Source organism: Gopherus flavomarginatus, chromosome 2 (assembly GCF_025201925.1).
Source record: "Gopherus flavomarginatus isolate rGopFla2 chromosome 2, rGopFla2.mat.asm, whole genome shotgun sequence".
NCBI lineage: Eukaryota > Metazoa > Chordata > Testudines > Testudinidae > Gopherus > Gopherus flavomarginatus.
Window position 1 is genome coordinate 154,398,679 of NC_066618.1, and position 17,108 is coordinate 154,415,786.

Sequence of the window (17,108 nt, forward strand, 5' to 3'; positions counted from 1 at the left end):
GACTCCACTCTCTAGTGGGGATTTCTCTCCATAAATCAAACTAAACTAGAGATCAGATTTACAGCTAAATAGAACGTTGTTTTACTTTTTTCATATTCACAAAATACAAAAGAGTTCAAGGAAAGATGTTCTGTTCTTTGCAGGATGGAACAAAGCTCACACTATATCATGTTTATTTAATTGGGATGGAGACTGTTAAATGAGCTTGCTTGTTTAAATTTTTACCCTGAAAGAAATATCAATTTGTTGCTGATGGGGAAAGGTGTCAGACTGACAGTTTTGGATAACTGTCCTCTTATTACCCCTCCAAAGGCATTGTACAAATAACAGGAGGGCAAGTGTTCTGTCTTTCCCATACTGCCTGGCCAATATATTCAAGCCTGTTATGGAGAGATGGCCTCTAAAGAAGATACTGGAGTTCAGTCTCTATAGTCCATTTAGCTCTTAGCCTCTTTGCTCAGATTACATGTGGTGGTGAGGAGTTTAATAACTAGTGTGTGTCCACTAGCAATTGGACTGAGACCATCAAATTTATTGCACCCAGGTCGCTGAACAGGTTGAGTTGGTTGTTATTTTAATTAAATGCTATTTGTCCAACACAAAGGGAAACCACGTCCTTCCAATGTGAGTGATGCTGTATTTTAGAATAAGAGAAGACAAAACAGAAGAAGAATAAACTGTCCATGAGGGAGCACCGTGGAAGCCTCTCCTGTATAATAGCATCTGGCAGAAAGCAGGCTTCTGAAAGTTTAAACATGGAGTACACAGAACAAAATTGTAAGTTTATAACTACATACATCACACAGTAGTATAAGCGACATACTTGGTCCCAGTGTAAATCAGGAGTAGCTCCACTGATGTCAGAGTTAACCAGTTATGTCAGATGAGAATTAGGACCACTTTGCATTCAATATTTCACCCATAAGAAGTGTTTATTAAAGTTACATAATGAATATAGACGTTATACAAGTGATGGAATCCAGAAGTCTAAAGATGGGGCCCAACTTAAATCTCATTTTCAGATATACCAAGACTCTGGGAAAAATTCAGAACTGGATTTGAATCTTGAAGTTCTGGTCTTTCCCTGACTTTTTTTTAAATCCACGGTCTGTAATACTAATATACTTGGTGAGACAGCTACTTATACAGCCTACTCACTTTGTTCCCTTATCCATTTCCAGAATCACTGTTTTGACTTCAGCTATTTCAAACATGCCTTTGTAGTTATTCTTATGGTAAGCATTTCCCACCTCCATAAACAAAATAAAAGTAACGCCAATGAACTAGCTGTTCAATCAGTTGTACAATCCTGGTTGTTTAAGAACAGGATAGAGCCCTATCATTCATGTGTCTCCCATCAGCACCGCATGACATGACTGTGCATATCGATGACTGAAAAGATATCTGAAAATGCAGATCTCATGGCCCCCTTTGGTGCAGCAGAGATCATCATGTCCCACCGAAGAAGTTACATGGATTGAAACTTTGATTTGATCTCACCCTCCAAACCCAAAAGCAGCTAGCTTTTTTGCCAACACCCCTCTAACTGAAATTTCAAACTTTGCGGAAGCTCAGATTTCAAACATGCTGGAAGTGGTAAAGAAGTGGTGCACCTATGAGCCTGCGAAGAAAGTTAAAGGGGGTGAACTGTCCCTGAGTGTGACACTTTGCTAAACTCGGAGTCTCCACCTACATCTCCCAAGTAGAGCTGAGTGAAATGGATGAGTAACGTATTTGATGAAAAAATGTAGTTTTGGTCAAACCAAAACAATTCCTGAATTTGACATAAATAGTTTTGGCCATTCACAAAACGGCCAGAGGAGAAGATGGGGAGTGACTCTGCTGCTGCTGTTCCCCTCCCCCAATCTTTGTAACCATTAGCCCAATGATTAGGGCAGTTACCTGGATGTGGAAGAGACAGGTTCAAACAACCACTCTGGAAAATGGACTTTTTCAATTCATCAAAAATTCTATGTTCAGTTTGATCGGATTTTTTTTTTTAAAGAAATGTTCAGACCCACCCCCCCAAGAAAAGATTATTATTTGCCTAGCTTTGCTCCCGAGTCCTAGCTGACAGTTCTGACCACTAGACAACACAGCTCCTGATTTCATACTCTTGCTGCTGAAATTGGCTGGGGAGCCCTTGTGCCAGACAGTGGCTGTGCAAATTGGGGCTACCTAATCCTGAAGAGAAATGAGCACCATGTGCTGAGAGGCTTCAGGCTGGGATGTTCACAGATGTCCAAGGAAATTAGGTACCCAACTCCCATTGACATTACAGAGTTTTGATTAGAACATGACTCCTTGCTTCAGGTACAAGGCAGCAGGTTAGTTCTGGTCGAATCTGATGTTATCAGCAAGCAGCTGATCAAGAGGGACACAAGAGTTTTAGATTTCTTAACAAGAACACAAGATGCGCAAGCAGATTAGTGGACTGACATTTTTGAGGAGTGACAAGGTGCTGATACCTGTTCAGTTCCCCAGAGAATAAGTTAAGGAAATATTCTCATGTCCTTAAGATGCTTAACAAGAGATGACTTTTGGGAAGTAACAGCTTTCCCCAAAGAATTTCAACCCTATCATCTTGAGACCTTCTTCTCGCTGACAAGTCAGTGGCAATGATCAACTGTATTTTCTGCAAACATCTCTGGTTCTCTTTCAGGAGAGTGGAAAAAATAGGCTTTTTCTTTCTTCCCTGGCTTATCCTTAGCAATGCATGTGGTGTTTGAAAGAGATGCTCGTTATGTGTTTATGTCCCAAACTTGTGTGCTGTTTCTTTTAATACAGAATTTACTTAAGAGTTTGATCCAAATTAATCCCGCCTCATGAAAAACAATCTTCCTCTCTTGCCTAAACAGTGTTTAGATTATAATCCAAACTTCATGGCAGATACCTCTCAGTTGAATCCAAACGTTCTCCAAAGTTTTAGAAAAGTTGAGATCTGGACTCCAAAAGTGTCAAAGAAAAGATACCACATTTATCACCTCAAATATGTTTACACAGATTCTGAAATCCAGTTTATAATGTCCATTTTGTTTTAACACTATTTTTTTTATATTTTGTTTTGAAAGTTGTATAAAAGGTGCTACTGTGATTCTTGCTTTGTATAGATATTTGATAGAAGTCTTTAATAGTTAGTTGTTAATGTACTGCAAATAGCAGATCTTAAATAAAAAGACTGTTTTGATCAAAAGAGCCAGCAGATCAATGAGATCTTCTGATCAAAAACCCAGGTACATCCTGCTGGTATGAGATACAAGACTGGTATAGAGATGAGCTCTCTTCTTGAGTACAAGACTTTGTAAAAATGCAAGGATGTTCTATTCAGGATATTTGAGAGAAATAACGTGGAGAGATCTGTTATCAAGAGAAGTAAACGTGGGCTTTTTCACACACCCCCTAGTTTCACAGAGAAAAACCTCTGTTTCAAACCCACACAAAGAATTCGAGAAATACTGAACATAATTTCTTTTAGAGACACTTTCAAGTCTTCTTCATTCATTTATCTTCACAGAAAACGTGTGTAGTTGGGAAATGTTTTGGTTATGACTAAGGGCTTGTCTACAAGATGCTGCAGTGTGGTCTATGGGGGTGTGAACTGTAGAGCATTAATATGTTGCTCGAATTGCCCAGGTTGTGTTGACGTAGAGCTACATTAATATGCCCTCAGTCCCTTTTAGTTTGTGCCAGCAGGGGCTACCTGGGGCAGTTAGGACGCAATGCATTAGAGCATTCTACAGTTCACACCCACATAGATCACACTGAGGGATTGTGTGGATAAGCTCTAAAACTCATGTTTCCTCTTAAAAAAACCTTGGAAAAACTTTACAATCCCTTAATGCTTAAAGATGGCATAAGCCTCTTTTGAGATGCATGTTTGCAATATTTTGTCTAAATGCAAACCTGCATACAAAAACTTCCAGATACATGTTATGTAAATAGTGAGATGGTTATATGTGACACAACAAGGTCATTTGATGCTAGAATTGGTTACTAATAGAAGAAGCCACTGGAGTATAGGATATTTATATTAATTGGGGTATTAATTAGGTATCTGGCAATGCCTAAGCAACTCCTTACTGAGCACAAAAAGAGACAAGAATCAGGACTCCATGGTTTGGTGTGAAGAAAGGACAGTAACAGCTTTGATGATTGCCATAGGGCTCTGCCCTCAGGCATGCCCCCTTGTGGCCCTGCAGGTACACTGCACACAGCCCCTCAGATTCTTCCACTCAACTACCCAGACTGAGGCTAGTTCAAGACAGGTACCCCGTTCGTGGGGTCTGATTTACTAAGTCGTTCTACAAAGTGTAACTCACTTTGTTAGTTGTGCCAGGTCTCCATGCTCTGGGTCCACATAAAAATCCTGGTCAGCTCTTGTTCCGGTTCAGGAATGGAGCAGATACATGCTATTGTAACTGAAGGTACTAACAGCGTCTACTGTGAAACACCAGTGTACTTGGACCATGTATTTCAAGTGAGGATACATAAACAAATCTCGGTAAATAGAGAGAAACAGTGGGATATAAGTCAGATTTTAAATTCTTAATATTCATTACATTTCTCTGCCTCAAGCCAGCTCCTTGAATGGTGCGTTTTAAGTAACTGATTTCAACACCTGCTTTGACTTCATAGAATTTAGTTAAGATTACTCACATTGCCTATTTACAGGGCCAGCACTTCCATTCAGGCGACCTAGGCAGTAGCTTAGGGCGCCAGGATTTAGGGGGGCAGCATTTTGCCATCCTACGTGGCAATTCGGCGGTGGGGGGGTGCTTCCGCACTCCGAGTCTTCGGCGGCAATTCTTCGGCGGGTCCTTCACTCACTCCAGGACCCATCGCTGAAATGCCCCGAAGACCAGAAGTGCGGAAGGACCCCCTCGCCGCAGAATTGCCACCAACGACCAGGGGTGCGGAAGGACCCCCGCCTAGGGCGCCAAAAACCCTGGCGCCGCTCCTACCTATTTATAAACTCTTTATGTTATCCATGATAAACTGAACAGCACTCACCAACCTTTAAATGAAAGTCCTTTCCCCCTAATCTATGATATGTTGCAAAATGTAGCCTGGTCTATAGATGATGAATAAGAATGCCCAGTTATCGCTTTGAAGATTGACAGGTCTTTGTCCCAAGATCAGGCCCAGTACTATTATTATACAGTTGGGGAGCCCAATGTGCACAGCTGCAACACTCACACTATAGGAACTCATCTATATTCCCAAATAAATAATTTATGAATCCATTTAGTAAAGTCACAAACACTCTAACTCAGTAAGGTAGATGCATATCCTGTGGTCTCTCCATCTTCCAGAAGCTGGTGGTAGCTCTTGTTTCTGTGGTTGGCTGATGTCATTGTAGACAAAATTCCCCCCTTACATTTGACTTCCAGTTCCCCAAAACTTATGGGTTACCTAAGTTTATCTATGCCAAAGTTCGTAAGCCTCAAGAATGAGGCTAGCTGCTGAAGCCAATGTCTTACGGGATACAGGCCTGTAGATTCCTTGCATTACTACTGAATAAAATAAAGCAGACTATAATGCAAAGCAATGACTAGAATAGAGGTAAGCTAGCCCACTGGGCTACAGGAAGGACTCGCTTCTAATTTTGAGGAATGATACTCTGGTTGTAGTTTACTTAGAGATGTGTCCCCTCTAGGGTAGACGCCACTTTTAAGGTTTAATCTCTGTTAAAAGCTTCCACAGAGGGGCATCCGGAAGTGATTAGAACTGAAGTCGCCACTGTTTGTGCCTTGTTTCATTTTGCTTTTACTCTCCTACCCCTTTTCATTTAGTCATAGTTAATCGCTGTGATTGCTCTGCTTAACTGTTGGGTGTCCTAAAGCAGAGACAGAACTGCATGTGACTGACAGTGAAAGTCACATCCCGGAACTGGCACTGAGAAAGACAATTGCTAAGAACTGGCCCCCTGCCATTTCTTGTTTCTCTAGATCTTTTTGGGGGTACATTTTTTGGAGATAAAATTACTTGGTGCTCAGCAACTTGAAATGTCCCTTTCTAGTGCACAGTCCCAAATTAAGCTTTCTTGTGCATGCCCGCTCTGCTGGAAGAGATTATATCGCTACAGTGCCAAGTCTTACACGAGGATGAATGTTGGAAGAAAATCTGGTGTGGACTCTTCATGGCTGCATTTTCTAGCTCCTTCAAAGTGTTGGTCAGGATCTTGGAGGGTGTGTTTTTCCCTGGGAAGTTAGATATATTCCTAGCTATTTACTGTGCCAGTATTTACTTCTCATAAGACACCACATACTCAAATGTGGTTTTAGATCTGAAGGAAGCATAAGAGCTAGTTTTCATGTTTTCTTTCTTGCTACACTTTGATGGAACCCAACAGATGTGGCCTTAGGGGTCACATTATCAAAAATGATCCATGTTGATGATAGGCAAAGTATTGTAGATATAAGAAATCTGATAGTGGTATTACAATTCTGTCTTCTAAATGGTTGTTAGCGTGTGTTTGTTAAAACAAAAAACACACATCCCAGTGACAGACTCATGGGATAATGAGCAAGATTGGTGAAAGAAACCTTTCATCTTTTTCTGAGAGAGACTAAAAAGGAAGAACATGTTTGCAAGAGAAACGCCCATTTATAGGCAAGCAGTGGGCCTGAATTTTCAAGCTAAACAATGGGACACAAAAAAATTTCTTGTATGTGCAAATAATAAATCTGAGCTAAGCAGTTAACTTGTTTTACACATTTTTCCATTTGTTTTTAATAAACTATTTTTCAGAAAAGAACCACAAAGCAGGGGGAGGAAATGGCTCTAGTATGCCTAAGAGACTGACTTCCAGTGGTCAAAGTCACTCAGGCTAGGTCCACACTACAGGTGAGGGGTGTGATTCCGCAGCTCACGTACACATACTTGCACTAGCTCTCATCTAGCTAGTATGAGTATAAATAGCCATGTAGCTGCACAGAGTAGCACAAGTAGTGTCAGTCGAGATACAGCTTAGCTGTGCTGAGTACAAACAGGCATGTGTATATGAGCAGAGAAAGCACACCCCTAGCTCGTAGTGCAGACATGGCCTTAAGCACTTCTGAAAATCTCCCATCGTAGGTGGTTTGGGGAGGAGGCTTTAAATCAGGACCTAAGAGTTTGATTCCTGGCTGTGCCACTGAGAGATGTGCTATATGATCTTGTGAAAAAACTGTCAGCTCTCTGGCCCTCAGTCTACCCATTTATAAAATAGGTATATTAATACCTATCTTATAGAGGATTTAGGAGGCTTAGGGCAAGTGCACAAGCAGAGTTGTACCAGTTTAATTTTATTTTAATCCAGTTTAGTTAAACCAGTGCGTGTGTGTAGACACTCTTGTTTCAGTTTACATTAAATTGATTAGGAATACGTTAAAGATAAACTGAAGTAAGGGCTTATCTACACTTCAGAGCCTTTGCTGGTATGGCTAGGATGGCAAAGACCCTTAGTGGGGATGCAGCATGTCAGTATAACAAGTTCTTTTGCTGTCATAGCTACACTACCTCCCTGAACGACCTCAGCTACACTGGCAAAAGCACTCTTTTGTCAGTATACTTGTGTCTACACTGGGGTTGGGTGGAAGGTTGCTGGTATAACTATGTCAGCTAGTGAGTGTGATTTTCCCCCCCACACTCCTAGTCAGCACAGCTGTGCTGGCAATACCTCACAGAGTAGACCAAGCCTAATGGCAAAAGAAGACCCATGGCAGTGATTCTCAGAGCCCAGATCAACTGACTCAGGCTCACGATTCATGGCTAAAAACAGGACTGTAGACATCTGGGCTCAGGCTGGAGCCCAGGCTCTGAAACCCGGTAAGGTTTCAGGTGACCCAGGCTCTGAGACTTGCTGCAAGGAGTCTTTTTTGCAGTGGAGACATACTCTCAGAGTATATATAAACATACTCGCACCAGTTAAACGATGCCAGTTTAACCCAATTCAATTAAACCAGTTAACTATCTGGTTCAAGTGTATGTAGACAAAGTTTCAATTGACATTTGTAAGGTGCTTTGAGATCCTTGGTTTTATTGAAATGCAGAGTACTTTGGGTCAAGCAGACTGCAAGGGTAGTGCATGAAGTCATAGAAAAAGGATATTTACAAGGCACACATTGCACCTGCTGACCCTTGCCTTTGACAATTCAGTTGCTGAGATTTTGCACCCTTCAAAAATTCATCATGCTGCTGACACCCACACAGTGAAGTTTATTCGATAGGTAGATAAAAATCAACAGTTGTTATGAGGCCAGTATTATCAATGTTCCATCTACTACTTCATATGGTGTAAGGGAAACTAATCCAAATGATTTATTGAGTCCTAACCAATCTCCTTTGCATTATTACTTGCATTATTTATTACCTTTGACAACATATAAAATCTAGTTTATTAATTATTTCCTCAGTTAAGGCAACTGAATGAGTTCTGAATACTGGTATGACTTGCGAAAACTGCCAAGCTTTAGCAATAGTAAATAGCAGCTTTGAAGCTATTTCAAAGCATGTATAACACATAAATTTGTTATAGCAAGAATCTTGTTCTTTACACTTTGTCCTTTCAGTAATAAGAGGGATTGGCTTACTTTTCCATGGAAGAAAAATTATCTTCGTCAAGGTAAAGAACTGGAGTCCAGTTCCTAGATTCTGTTCCTAGCTCTGCCACAGATTCTCTAAAGGAAATTTACTCCCTCCTTTTCTGTGCCTCGGTTTCCCAAATGATGAAATAAGGATAATGCTTACTCTCTCTCAGGTCTGAGGAGCTAGGTGCATTATTTGTAAAGTGCTTTGACATTTTAAAATTAAAGGGGCTATTCAAATGTGAAATACTGTATTACCGTTGACTTCAAATTGAGAGTGAAATTGCAAGGCTTTTGATTTTAACAGCTAATCAGTGGTTTAAGTATCTTTAACATTGTCCACTGGGGCACAGTTTCACGTTAAAAGTTAGAAGGGATTTGTAATAACTCAGACAGTTTATTTTCTAAGCTTGAAAGAGGAATAGTCCTGGCCCAAGGTATTCCTATACCTTTGAACCATCTGGCTGTGGGACTAGTCTGATCCAATATGGTAATTCTTAGGGTCCTATGCAATTCTGCAGGCTGCTACTGCATGGGTGGCAGGTTACAGTTAACGCAAGATGAGTTTAACCCTTGGTAGATTTGTTTTGCACCAGTTAGTAGCTGAGGCAGCAGGCCTTGTCTGTGTAAGGAAAATCATTCTGTTGCACTATGAGGAAACTCCTATAGAAAAATCCTACAAAAATGAATAGACTGATGGAAGGCAAAGATCTGCAGCTCATATTGACTTTCAAGGGAAATAGGATGCCTATCTCCCTCCCTTTGAAGATCCTGGGCAAAGCCAATAGAATTCTGTAGAAGTGCATTATGGTTTTAAAAGAAAGTTACTTTGAAGCCTAAAAGAATGAAATCTAATCTCTAAGGATTTTGAACCTCTGGCAACCCACATCAGTCTCTGTTAAGTTCTGTGAGATGGACCGACTAGCCAGCAAAAGGGTTATCATCTGTTAAATTCCATAAGGGATAGAACTATAGAAATGTTGGAAGATTAACTCTGTTGATTTCTGGTTGAAAAGAGGCTTGACATATGAACAAGAAACACAGTACCCTTCTCAGCTTTCAAGGGTCGGACTCATGATTCAAGGTTTCATTCAAGGATGTATCTAACTACAAAATTGGGACGTGGAACAGCTCCCCCAAGCTTGTGGGTTGCAATATTTATTATGCTAATATTTTAACTTCTATTGCTTCCACACTTCCATCTGATGATACCAGAAATAAATGCAATAATGCTTGATCAGGGTGCCCTTTAAAAGGAAACTATGCTACAGTCAATTTATTGATGCAGATCTGAAGAAGCGAGGTTTTTCTACCCATAAAAGTTTATGCCCAAATAAATCCATTAGTCTTTAAGATGCCACTGGACTCCTTGTTGATTTTTGTAGATACAGACTAACACGGCTACCCCCAATACAGGACTTCATGAATATCCATACTCAGTTATGCCTTTACCAGAGCAAACAAGACTATAAAAAGAGAACACTGTTCTATTTGGTGCCAGGAACCAGGGACTCTTGAGTTGTCTGGCTGTTATCCTTCCTTAGATCCCCTACAGCCACACCATGTTTCCCATGACTGAGCCTATGTGAGCAGAGCCTGTAGTCAGGAAGTGAGGCACAATGCCATGATTTTGAAGCTTCCATTTTCTCTGTTGTGCACCTCAATCTAGTGTTTATAAAAGACCTACCCGGAGATATTAGATCTTGCTATTTTTAAAGAAACACAGGACCCAGCAACATTGTCAAATAGCTATGAAAATGTACCAGCTCAGACACAAAGTCGGAAGACAGCACTTTCCACTTCTCGTGAGCAGGGGCGGCTCTAGGTATTTTGCCGCCCCAAGCACGGCAGGCAGGCTGCCTTTGGCGGCTTGCCTGCAGGAGGTCCCTGGTCCTGTGGATTCGGCGGCACACCTGCGGGAGGTCCGCCGAAACCACGGGACCAGCGGACCCTCTGCAGGCATGCCGCCGAAGGCAACCTGCCTGCCACTCTTGTGGCGACCGGCAGAGTGCCCCCCGTGGCTTGCCACCCCAGGCACGCGCTTGGCGTGCTGGTGCCTGGAGCCGCCCCTGCTTGTGAGGATGATAATAGAACTATTAATATCCAATCACTGATCAAAACCCCTCTTGCTGTGGGTAACTGGTGAGAGAAATCTCATAAGGCTGATACACATATACATTAAGGCACTCTTACACAGGAATTACTTGGTATTTTTATACAAGTCCCTGTATACTACACCCAGCTACTCTAGTGATGGGTGCCACACAGATACCTGTAAAAAAATACACATATCTCAGGTCAGCAGAAGCTGTGGAAGCCTCTCTCTAATCAATTCACTAGTAGTTGCACAACTGGTGCCTCAGCTGGTGCTCACGCACATAAAGAGGTTGTTCATGCTCCATGCCTTGTTCCTTTCTTGACTTCTGTGCTGAGAATTTCAGCAAAGGCAATAATGAAGGCAGGTTTTATGATACAAATACCTATCCAGTAGGAACTACAATGCCATCAATGCATTTCATACAAACAACCTAACAGATATAATAATAATATAAAAATGGCCATACTGGGTCAGACCAAAGGTCCATCTAGTGCTGTCTTCCTACAGTGGCCAGTGCCAGGTGCCCCAGAGAACAGAACAGGTAATCACCAAGTGATCCATCCCTTGTCACCCATTCCCAAATCCTGGCAAATGGTATCAAATGGAAATGACGTTCAGTCAACAAGGCGGAATTCAAACCATGGCCATGAAGATCATAAACTATCCTCACTTCTAAAATATGAGCCATTTATTCCCAGTGAGAGAGAGGAGCGCTTTTGAAAAACTCTCCCTACCATGTTTGCTGCCAGAAAACCACATGACTTTTTTAAAAATCATGCCGCTAATAAGCCAGATCACTTGTGCTAACAGGATACACAGAGATGGAGGAGTGTAGAATGAGCAGTGACTAGTCATATACGCTCTTGTGACTCCCTCTGAACTCTTGCTAGGAAAGTATCATGTTTGCAGCTAGCAGATACTTAATATACCTTTCAATTACAGGTCTCCATTTAAAAATCAATATTTACCCATGGAAATAACAGAATTCCTGCAATTCTTCCTACTCTATGTACAGTAAAACACTGCCTTGTATGGAAACTGTGGGTAGATGCTGACTCTTTAACAGCAGCCATGGTACCTTGATTGCATAAAATACCCTGCAAACAATACAGTATCTGCTATTCTTCTACTTTCCTTCAGAGTGATCCCTAATCACCTCACCTACTTATGAATTAAATGGATCCTACAGCAATGCTATACAGAAATTCAGGACAGAAAGTGAATACCTTGGCCAAATAAGATTGCAGGGTAGTCAGGGAAAACAGAAAATAATTACCCGAATTGGAACCGAGACAGGACTTTACAAATACTTCACAAAGGGAGGCCAGCATCATTATCCCTATTTTACAGATGGGGAAACTGAGGCACAGTGAGGGGAAGTGACTTCTCCAAGGTTGCCCAGCAGGCCAATAGCAGAGTTGGAAATAGAACCCAGCTCTCCTGAATCCCACCGCTCTGCTCTAACACCTATGCCACACTGCCTCCTCTGAGAGATGGGGTGTGTTTTCTTCCTGTCATTCCTATTTGATAATTAACAAAAAAGTAGGATGGGATTTTTCCCAAATGAACTTAAGCGATTTGGATTCCTATGTCACTTAGGTATTTTTGAAAATTTTACTTACATAGCTACTATTGAATTTCAACAGTAGTAGGGCCCCTAAGGGCTTGTACATATGAAGAGTTAGGCTCCTTTGTAAACCCCAGCCTTAAAGCGGATCATCAAGTATTGTATTTCTGAGGCTTGGCTTCAATAGTCTTGAAGTTTAGCAAAAAAACCAAACTACTTAGCATCAGAGCTTGTATTAATGTAAAAAATATTTCAGGTGATAAAAATGACAATACTGAGTAGTTAACAGAGATTATCCATGAAAACATGAAGATAAAAAGTAACTTCTTTCAAGGCACAAAGGGGCTCTCTCCTGGAGTGGGCACACACACACTATTATATATTGCGAGTGCATAAATGAACTGTGTGAGATTCTTCATGGTAAGCACGAGACTAACCAGAAAGAATGTTTAGCCTCAGTAGCAGAGTGATTGCAACTGTAAAGCACCTGTCGGGTTCGTCTGGATCATTGCAGAACCGAAAATAATTGATTGATCGACGGATGCATTTTTAAGGAAAACTGAATACAACATTCCTTGAAATGGAAATGAATTCCAGGTAGGAAGGAAATTATCACCTATATTTTTAATATCTCTCACACTCATAGAAATTGCAGCTTACTACTCATGAGACGTTTTCAGAAAGAAAAACAAAAATCAATAACTGCTTTCAGTTGATATTCCCCTTATTGACTATTTGGTTGCTATTTAATGACACACAGGTGGCTCTTCTGGAAGTATCGAGTGAATTATTGTGTCAAGTCAATCTTTACAATAACATGCCAACACTTAAACAAACAAAGCAAAACCACAGCAAAACTAACCTTTTCTTGTACAAAATCTAAAATGTTCTTGAAATCCAGGTCATCATAATAGTGCCTAATCCCCTCTTGGATGTTGGAATGGAAAACTGCATTCATCTGGGGAAACAAAAAGCAGCAACAGCACAATACCAAAGTGAAAAAGATGCTTGGAAAAATACCAAGAACTGAGACAAATACAAGGCTACAGAAATGATGCCTTTTTACAAACCACCATCATCTTTCTAGATCACTGTCCAAGGTTTAGGCTGCAATGTTGCCATGTCTTATGATTTTGCATCTCAGAATAGTTGGTATTTTTTTAAAGCTCCAGCTACTGGAGTCAGGTGATTAAAATGAAAGTTGAGATTCTCATGTAAACAAACAAACCAACCACATTACCAGTCTTTGTGATTATGAAGAAAATCTTGAAAATGTGATCCCTAAAACTTGAAACAGCAGAAAACAAATAAGAACCCAAAGTTTATTTTTTAAATACTTATGATTTCTGGGTACTTGCAGGTGCCTGACTCTTGATTTTTGAACCTTCAGCGTTAGCACTCTTGTATGTAACCTCTGCCTTTATTTGCTGCATACTGCATCTTTAAATATCGAAGGCCATGTCTGCACTACAAAAGTATGTCAACCCAAAAGCCATCACAGATATTAAATTGCTTGTGTGTGAACGCTTGCCTCCTTGTGTTGGTGATGCATGCCCTTGCCAGGAGCGCTTGTATTGATTGTACTGTCTGGGTGGGGCATTGTGGGACAGCTCCTGAAAGCCAACAACAGTTGACATAAGCAAAGCAGTGTCCAAGCGGACACTGCATCGACCTGATTACAACCGCCATGACTCTACACCATGCGGGGAGGTGGTGTTACTAAATCAGCACAGAGAGGCACTTATGTCAGCAGGAGCCAAATTTAAGGGAAGACATTTCCACAGCTAGGGAGATGCAAGGCAGCTTACGTCGACCTAACCGCATAGTGCAGACCAGGCCTAAGGGCTTTGCTGTCTACAGACAGTCATTTTGTGTTCAGGTCAGCAGACCCTGTCAGATTCTGTGCCATACATCTCAGGAGGTGCAGCAGAGAATGTCTGGCCAAAGGTATCCTTGAGCCAACTAACTCTGGGCAAACTCCTGGGGCCAGCACATCTCCCAGTATGAATCAGAGAAGTGCCTAACTTAAAGCAGCATTCAACAGCTGCCTATGGGCTATTCTGCAACCCAAGGCACACCAGCCATTTCTCCTCCTGCCTCTGACATCCCCACTTTCTCTTCCAGTCCATGCCTATGCCTAGGGCTGTACCGATAGCACATTGGTCCTTATCCACCCTGAGCTGGGGGCATTCCACTGGAGGTCATTCCAACTGTCTTTCTGTATCACAGAGAGAGTATTAATCTTGACTTCCCAAATAATCCAAACTTGACAGGGCAGTCACACACTTTGGTATTCTGACTAAAATATGGCCAGGCCCTGCCAATTTAACCTAGAAGACAGGTCACAAAAATGTGCATTCCTGCTCAGTTTTTCCTAAACCTTGTCTGCCAATTCTGTATTCTGAGGTAGTTGCTGAGGGGAATGGACTCTGGGAAGTCTTCAAAGGAGTCAGCTCCGAGCAGGGCAGCTGCAAGCCAAATCCCAGGGCAGGTTGCCTCCTAAGAATGGATAAAACGACTCTGTTGAAGGAACCTTTTTGGTCACCCAGGCCACGAGGGGACCGACGGGTGATGGCCAACTCATTTACAGAACTTTGTTCCACTCCCGCAGCAGCTACCACGCCTATTGCTCTCAATAAAAGCTGCACCCGTGTAATGGATAGGGTTGCCAGTTTTGGCTGGACCTATTCCTGGAGGTTTCAGCACATGACAATCTTTGATTAAAGATTACTCTTTAATTCTTGGAAACTCCAGGACAATCCTGGAGGGCTGGAAACTCTAGTAAGGGAGAGCAAAATCTGACCTTTCTGTCAAAGACTTATCATGTACTATTTTTTCCCATGAAGGTGATTGTAGCAGCATGAAGACTCACCGGTGCAGCACCTCCTGCTGGTTGTATTGGAATTAGGTCTTTTCCAGCTTCAAAGCACCCTCTGCTGGCCGGTGTCTTGCCTGCCTCAGACCCTGTATCTCTCCCAGATCTCCGTGGCCCTTTACCTGAGGGTTCTGCCAAGCAGTACCCCTTACTCTAGGTCCCGGGGAACCCCCAACCCACTATATCCACCTTGCCGCAGTGGCTACTGCCAGTCATCATCTAGCCCCCTTTCTCTGGGGCAGACTGCAGTCTGTAATGGCCACTCATCATTGGCAAGGTGTGTGTGGGGGGGGACAGTTGGACCAGCTGCCTCTGCCTAACTCTGGACTGCACCTCTGCAGCCCCAGTACCTTCTTTAGGCCTTGCACAAGGCCTGCAGCCTGGAGAGTTACTAGGCTGGAACTCCACAGCTCCTCTTGCCTTTCCCCAGCACTATTCTACCTCTGGTAGCCTACTCCCAGGCAGCTAAGTCCTTCTCTCTCCACCGCTAGAGAGAGACTCCTCCAGCTTCTGGCCCACAGCCCCCTTATCAGGGCCAGCTGGGCCCCGATTGAGTGGCCACACCTGTGGTCAGCTACTCACTCAGCTTCCCCCAGCTGTTCTCATTCTTCTCATTTCAGGAATGAGGTAACCACCCCGCTACAGTCATGAAACACAGGACTCTGCTATGTGGAATGGGACACACAAACAACAAGCTGACAAAGATCTCTAAGACAGAGCTGATACAAAAGGCACCAATTAGTTCTAACCAAACGTAAATCCTTTATTTTCTACACAAGCTCACGACCTCCAGTAAATAAAAGCATCTTTATCCACCTGCCTGCCATTATCAGCGAGACGCGTGCAGATGCTGTTGGCTTCCCTGACAGCATCTTAGATTGTGTCTGTAGAGAAATCCCTCCCCAAAATGGGATTTATTAATACATAGGTATTTCAGCCCTTTGAAGACAGGGCTAGGCAGCACAACAAACTATGAGATTTGTCTTATGGCTGTTGGCTACAATTATGATTTGTTGTATTGGATCTGATTCTTTCCCCCGTTTTTATTTATTTACCTTTTACATTTGTGTGTTGGTGTTAGTGAACTATGCTGCCATGCTGCTGCTAACACCAGATATCTACGTATTCTCTCCATAGAGCCCTTTGCACTTTTAAATCCCTCCCTACTTAACATTTTTCATCCTGTTAGTAACTTTGTTCCCTGACTACACCACATAAGAGCTTGTATTGCAACATAATAGCTAGTTGCATAGAGAGGGGATATGGGACATGTTAGTACCCATAGTTTAAAGAGTTTCTTTAGTTCATGTAGTGTAGATCTGTGTTTAAGAGTTGACAGCAACAGATACTGATCTAGTACTGGTGTCTGACTGAAGCACATGGAAAGTGGGGGGGGAGTGAATGGAGGCGGGGCCTCAGAGAAAGAGGTGGGGGCTACAGGAAAGGGGTGAGGCTTGAGGGCGAAATAGGTGGGGTGGGGTGGGGCCTCGGGAAGGGGTGGGGCAGGGGAGGTTCTGGCATTCCTTCTGAAGCGTCTGTTTTTTAAATATCACCAAGTTGGCAACCCTATGTGTAGCTAAAATCTGAGACCACAAATGGACACACGCAAAAAGACTTTCCTCACCAGTTCCCTCCCCCAGTGCTGTCTAGCCATGAGCTAGTCCTGTCTCTTCACAGCTCAGCCTTTGGCATGCTTGAGATAAATTAATTAACTCAACACAGCTGGCCTGTCTCTGCCACCCTCACAATCACTGAATTAAGGGCACGCAGCTGTGATCTCTTCTTAGAGACTGTACTAACCCTTTCACTGCCAACTCCTACATAGGGTCCCCACATTTTATCACACTGAATAACAACCTCCTCATGCTCTTCCAAAAAGAAGTTTAAGGAAAGGTCCTTTGCTTTAAATTTCATCTGAGTTTCAGTTGGGTGCAATGACATGGCTGATTTTATTCTTTTGCGATAAGGAACGTGGGGAGGGAACCACTTTCTGGTTTGGAT

General features: G+C 42.4%; 1 protein-coding gene across 2 annotated transcripts in view; it reads right to left on the minus strand.

Moving 5' to 3' along the window:
* LOC127044928 (tetraspanin-15-like) overlaps positions 1 to 17,108 on the minus strand; it is a 210,828-nt gene that overhangs the window by 102,106 nt on the left and 91,614 nt on the right. For both annotated transcript variants that reach the window (XM_050940242.1, XM_050940241.1), the window contains exon 4: positions 13,095 to 13,190. In XM_050940242.1, the coding sequence (XP_050796199.1) occupies positions 13,095 to 13,190 (96 nt within the window). The remainder of the gene's footprint in view (positions 1 to 13,094; positions 13,191 to 17,108) is intronic.